The 6,316-nt window shown below is 59.1% G+C and overlaps 1 protein-coding gene across 1 annotated transcript; it reads left to right on the top strand.

The window, feature by feature from the left end:
• The first annotated feature begins 411 nt into the window (after positions 1-411).
• On the top strand, positions 412-3,643 carry LOC119329726. The gene is made up of 3 exons (XM_037602801.1): positions 412-900; positions 1,065-1,599; positions 2,377-3,643. The coding sequence occupies exons 1-3, from the start codon at positions 524-526 to the stop codon at positions 3,355-3,357; spliced, it is 1,893 nt and encodes a 630-aa protein (XP_037458698.1). The 5' UTR covers positions 412-523; the 3' UTR covers positions 3,358-3,643.
• Positions 3,644-6,316: the final 2,673 nt, after the last annotated feature.

Below are 6,316 nucleotides of genomic sequence, written 5' to 3'. Positions count from 1 at the left end.
GGTATGGTGGGTCCGACGTGTCAGTGCGCACTTTATTACACCGCACGGTGTGCCGCATTATCGGTCACGCTAAAGCACCGCACCATCCAAATGGATGCCTGGGAGAACATGACAGATAAACAATTCCGCTGGACAATGACATGTGGGCCGAGCGCCATAATAATTTTCCAATTAATTAGGCCCACTTTCCAGAGGAGACCCCCTCGAAACCTCAGAATTGCCCAATCGGGCTTGGTACACGATGCTTCCATTTCTGAAGATTTTAAAAAGCGAACCAGATAAAGAAAGTGGGCAGAAAAATGGGGGAGAAAAAGACGAAAAGATGGGGGCGGAACCAGAACCAAAACCTAGACGAACCACACAGAGATAGATAGGCAGAGAGGGGAAGGGAATAGGCGGGCGGGACGAGGCCAAAACAGACCAACCAAACCCTAGCGCACCTCACCGTCCATGGAGGCGGCGCTATGAGCCCTCGCCGTGGTCACCGCGTCGACGTGGCAGCGATTGGGCGGAGGGGAGGCGGATGGCGGCCAGATCGGACGATCCCGATGTCTCGCCGGAGTCGTCGTCGCCGGCGGCGGCGGCCGGCGGCGAGATCTGGGGGACTCTCGAGGAGCTGCTGCTGGCGTGCGCCGTGAGTCGCCACGGCACCTCGAGCTGGGAGTCGGTGGCGTCGGAGGTGCAGTCGCGCAGCCCCTCCGCCGCCGCGCGCCTCACGCCCACCAGCTGCCGCCTCCGTTTCCGCCTCCTTCACCGTCGGTTCGCCGCCGGCGCCGACGAGGACGGAGGCGGGGAACCTGACCCAAACGCCGCCGTCTCCGACGCGTGGGTGGATGAGCTCAGGAAGTTGCGGGTCGCCGAGCTCCGCCGCGAGGTCGAGCGATACGATCTCTCGATCGGGTAAAAAATAACAGCCAGAAATAAAAAAGAAACATCAAACGCCTTTAGCTTCATCCTGTTCGTCCAGTGCGGCCTCTCGTGGGCCGTCCGATGCTGATCTGTCGGTCGCTGTTTATTTTTCTTTGAAAAAAATGCTTATTATTTATTTTCGTTGGCACGGCCAGGTCATTGCAATCAAAGGTGAAACGGCTGAAGGAGGAACGGGAGAGGAGCCTCTCCGGCGAGACCACGCCGGCGTTCAAGGATGAACGGGAGACAGGGAACGATTCGCCGGAGGAGGCCGGCGGTGAGAACGGCCTCTCCGGCGAGGCGTCCGCCCGGTCATGCAAGGAGTCCAACTCCTCAGATCTGAAGCCACCGCCGGGGCACGACTCTGGCGGTGCCGCCGCCGACGACGACGCGGAGGTGAAGGATGAGCCGGCCGCCGGCGAGATGGCCGCGAAGGATGAGGCCTCCGGCGAGTCGGCGGCCGGGTCGAAGGAAGCCGACGCGGTGAAGGAGAGCAGCGACGTGCAGAGCTCGGCCAGCCCGTCCCGTAAACGGCGTCGCCGGCTGCGGAAGGTAGGCGGTGGTGACGTGGCTTCCACGTCGGCGCCCGTGCCCCTCCCCGCCGCGGAGGCCCAGCCGCTCCTCGCCTTCCTCGAGTCGGTCCGGACCAGCAAGTCCGGCGCCGTGTTCGAGCGGCGGCTCGAGAGCCAGGTAAAAAATTTCTCTCGTTTTCTTTTCTTTTCCCGGAAGAAATCTCTTATTTACCATTTCCCACCTTCCTTACCCTCGGTAAAAAAAAGGCACAAATGCTCAATTCATCATCTTGTTCAGCTAAATAATTATCTCCATTAATTAAGCAAATTAACAATAAATAATTCAATCTTTGTGCCACATCGAGATCCGTTGGCCGGCAGTACGTAATCACGGAACAATTATTTTGATTATTAGGCAACAAAAAATACAACCGCGACCATACACGTTTGCGTTGCTTCCAAACTGGAACAACCCCTCTACACATCTTCGTCGAGGGAGAAGAGCACTTGGAATCTGGCTGTTCGCACGGTCTCGTCGTCTCGTTCGTTACGTACTGGCACGAACGCGATCGATCTGGACCGTCCAACACGCGGTGAGCTGGAGAAAGGCCTGGCAGGCGGTGCGCGTGGCCTGGTGGTGGGCCCCGCGTCCCAAATACCGATGTCTTCGTTGGAGATGCTGGTGGGCCATCCCTGTCGGCCACTTGGTACTAGTTGCCGCCTGCCCCCGCCAGAGAATACAATCCAATCTAACCTTCTCCTCCAAATTGGCTGCTATTTTCTCCACAAGGAAAATGGGGAACGAATCGTGGTCTCACATGCGCGCTGTGTCGGGTTTCCTATTTGAAACTGATTTTCTTCCTAACTTTTTTTTTGAGGGTCCTAACTTTTTCTTTCGTATCGTATAATAATCTCTCTCTTTCTCTGCTCACCGACCCACCGAAATTATGTGCAGGAGAGCGGCAAGTACAAGGGCACCATCAGGCGCCACGTGGACCTGGAGATTATCAGATCCAGGCTGGAATCCGGTGGGGCCTCTGGCGGGCCGGACAGCGCGTGCTACGCGTCGGCCTCCGAGTTCTACCGCGACCTGCTGCTGCTATGCGCCAACGCGCTCGTCTTCTTCCCGCGTGGCTCGCCAGAGCACGCCGCTGCGACCAGGACTCGCGCGCTCGTCTCCAAGCGCATCTCCGCGACTCTCCAGAGGGACGGCCTCGGGACGGCGGGGAAAGCTGCTCCCCTGGTCGGCGGTGGCTCCTCGACGGACGGCGCCAAGAAGGCCAAGGCGGATGCCGAGGTCGCCGGTTCGCTCCTCGAGAAGGCCGCGCCCATCATTGTTTGCCGGAAGCGGAGCTCCATTGCGAAGGCTGCTGCTGCTAACAAGGAGAAAGTGGAGAAGGAGGACACAGATGAAGATGAGGAGTTCGACGAGGGAAAGAAGAAGGGAAGCGCCAAGGACAAAGCCAGGGGTATGAGGACCAACAAGGGTCGGGCTCCTGTCAGGAACGCAGCTCCAAATCAGAAAACGGGGAAAGCTTCGGAGAGTGCCGCAGCTGACGAAAGGACGAAGAAATCTGACAAGATGGGTGGCAGCGGCAGCGGTGGCAAGGCGGCGGCAGCAGCAGGTGGCGTCATCAAGAAGCGGAATGCGGTGGACTTCCTGAAGCGGATGAAGCAGAACTCAGTGCCGTCAACGGAGAGAGTTTCGTTGCTAGAGACACTGAAACTCTCTGCGACAGAACAGAAGAAGGCTGCCAAGGCTGATGGCCGGAAAGAGCCGGGCAGCTCCTCCGGCTCCAAGAAGGCTGCCGAGACAGCGTCAGGAGGGAGGAGAAGCGTTGGCCGGCCGCCGAAACGGGCCGCTGCGCCTCCGACGCCTCCACCATCCAAGAGGGCGAAGGACGACCGGCCGACGAGGAAGCGCGGGAAAAAGTGAGCGAGTGGGAGACATCAGGAAGCGACGGAGTCTCAGCTGTGTGTACATGTTGTAGGGTAGGAGCTCCTGGGTCTTTTGATTCCAGTGTTGTAGGAAATGGGGCGATGGATGGGTTCTAGTAGTTTTTCTTTTGGACGGGGGGTGTACGAAACTGACTTGCGCGCGTCTCTCCGCTCGTGGGACTCGGGGAAACAGTGTTCCCCTTCGAACTGTTGTCCTGTATGTTTTGGACTAGAATTTGGAAAATTTATACTAGAAGCACACCGATCAAAAGATTGACAAATTAGTCACCTGTGGAGTTGGGCCGGTTGCATGCCGCTTGTTGGATTGGTGCCTCTGAGTACGTCAGATCAAAGGCCTCACATCGTTCGTTTTTCCACAAAAGAAACACACAACGCAAGCAGGATGCATAGCGCAGCGCAGCGCCGCCGACACACGTCATGACTGTTTGAGGCGACCGACCTTAAAGCACCGCCGGCTCGCTGCCCTCGCAGGTTTTCAGGATGCCGTCGCTGTACACAACAGTGGCCGTCTTCGTTGTCGCAGCTCTCGGCGTCACCGCTTGCGCCATCGGGTGCACCGGTTGAAGCTGTTTTCCATGCCAGTTGAAGCTTTTCCTACGCCGATTGAACTTTCCTCATGCCGGTTCAACTTTTTCCCCCTTCTAGTTAAATCTTCTTTCCACATCGGTTGAAGCTTTTTTTTTCTGCCGGTAGAAGTTTTCGCCAGCATTCCCCGTCGTCATTTGCAGCACACCTCGCTGCTGGTTCCAGCAACGCGCGCTGCCGATTGCAACTCGGTTTTGGACGACCGCAACACTGCGCCGCAACTCGGTTTTGGACGACCGCAACACTGCGCCGCCCGTCGCATCTCTGATTTGCTGGTCACAACATCGATTAGGAGGTGGTTTATTCGCATGGCGTCAACGATGACAAGGTGACGAGCTTCCTTGATCTGGTAGCAGGAGGGAGGTGTAGAGGGTGCGAGCAAGGGCGGCTTGATCTGAAAGCAAGGTAGAGGGAGAGGGCGCGAGCTTGATGAGAGGAGAGAGGAAGAAGGCGACCTGTCCGGATGTGGAAGGCGACGTGTTGGCGAACTTTTGGAGATAAGGATGCGTGGTGCTCAAGCGGTATGTGGGGCCTATTAAAACATGTGGTGGCGTGTTATCCTGCCAAACGGAGAGAATGCGTAGGATGTGACTGGCGTGCAACTCGGCTGGTCGGCTGGAAGGAAGCGTTTTCCATCTAGATTATCCTCTTGTTTCCAAACACCCAATCTAAATCCTGCACGTCTACGCCACTTGAGGAAAATTCCGCTAAATTGTCCGCCGGAGCCATCTTCGTTCCAAAGTAGGGATGAAAGCAAACAAAAATGAACGTTGACGCATTTGTCTTGTATTATTTTACGCAAGTGAAAACGAAGACAAAAACCACGGAAACAGATATTAACATAAATGGATACAAATGAGTCGCGTATGATGTGAATTCGACACCTCCCATGAATCCCTGCATCCTCTTTGTTCCAACCACCCTCCCACTGTTCATCTTTTTTTTGACAGCACGGTGTCACGATCCGCAAGCTTCGCCTCGCGAGTCTTGAGGTCGTCTTCCAGCTGCCGGAGTCGCTGCGCACGAGTGGCTTGCTCCCCTTGGAGCGCCTTTAGGCTGGCCTCTGCTTCATGGCAGCGCTTGGCGGCCGCCTTCGCCTCGTCAAGTGCTGCGTCGCGGGACACCCACGCCTCGTCGGCCTCCTTCTTGCTCTCGGCGGTGAGGGCTTCGGCCCTGTCTTTGGTCGCCTTGCGGGCCATGGATAGCTCGCGCCATCCTGCGGCCAACTTCAGGCGCTCCTGCCCAATGCGCTCTTCAGTGCCCTAGAGGTCCACCTTGAGCCGGTCGAGTGCGGCGTGGGCGTCGGTTAGGGCCTCACACCTGATCAAGGGGTCGTAGCTCATGAGCTCGAGGGTTGGCCATGGGGGGCCCGCCGTTACCATCTTCATGGGACGCACGACGCCCTCCATCGGAAGTGCAGGGGGCTCCTGACCGCCCCCCTGAACCAGCTCCTGCTCCGGGCGGGGGCTGCCTGGTCAAACGCCATGGTCGCGGATGTCGAGGAGGCCTGAGGTCGCGCAGCGGGCTGAGACCCGTCACGTCCGAAGCCCAGGGCTGGAGCAGTAGGAGGAATTAGGGCCGTCGTCCCCTCCCCTGAGGCCGGAGGTGTCGCGGTCGAGACGAGCAGTGGAACAGGCTGGATCATCGTGGCTTCCGTGACCGCCCCCTCGGGCGGCGCCGACAAGCCTCCGGGAGCGGGCGGCACACCCATATGCCCTGGCACGATGCTGCCTGTGCGCCCGAGGGTCGTGCCAGGCCGGCGCGGTGCGTTCCCGCAACCGCCATGACCGCGGTCGGGTGCCACGGGCGCCCTCGAGACAATGGGGTCCTTCGTCACGACGCCCATCTTCTTCTTCTTCGCCGCGCTGCCAACCCTCGTCATCGTGCGATCAGCGCCCAGCCGAAAAGCGAAGGAGGTCACTTACTCATCTGGTGCGGCCCACTTTCTCTTCTTTTTCTCTTTGGCGGAGGCCGAGGTGCCCCCGCTCTTCTTCGGTGTGGTCTTGGCCGCGTCCTATGGGCTAGCGGAGCATCGTCAGCAGGCCCTGACATGGCATTGTCGCCTGGAGGAGCGAGGGGGTCGGCATGTGGGGTCATGGCTGAGGAGGCCGTGTCCGCCCCGGCGGGGGCCACCCCGCCCTTCGGCTGGGGGCTTGCCGAGGACCGGCCCGACTCCATGGCTGCCCCGCTGGGGCGCGAGGAGCCCCCAGGAAGGGGCAGTGCCGCGCCCGTGACTGAGGCCGCCCGGCCACATGCATGTGCCATCCGAGAGGCACGCTTCGGCCGCCTATGGACCCTGACAAAGCGCAGGGAATCCGCGACCGGCGCTCATCGGCGGCGGCGTTGTCCTC

This window comes from Triticum dicoccoides, chromosome 7A (genome assembly GCF_002162155.2).
Source record: "Triticum dicoccoides isolate Atlit2015 ecotype Zavitan chromosome 7A, WEW_v2.0, whole genome shotgun sequence".
Taxonomy (NCBI): domain Eukaryota; kingdom Viridiplantae; phylum Streptophyta; class Magnoliopsida; order Poales; family Poaceae; genus Triticum; species Triticum dicoccoides.
The sequence above is the reverse complement of the archived record's forward strand: the minus strand, read 5'-3'. Positions and strand labels throughout refer to the sequence as shown.

What these genes read in the sequence shown, in the direction of transcription:
- LOC119329726 (XM_037602801.1), top strand. Translation starts at nt 524, where the DNA reads ATGGCGGCCAGATCGGACGATCCCGATGTCTCGCCGGAGTCGTCGTCG. An exon ending in CGATACGATCTCTCGATCGG is followed by an intron (nt 901 to 1,064) that starts GTAAAAAATAAC and finishes TGGCACGGCCAG; the next exon opens with GTCATTGCAATCAAAGGTGA. An exon ending in AGCGGCGGCTCGAGAGCCAG is followed by an intron (nt 1,600 to 2,376) that starts GTAAAAAATTTC and finishes AATTATGTGCAG; the next exon opens with GAGAGCGGCAAGTACAAGGG.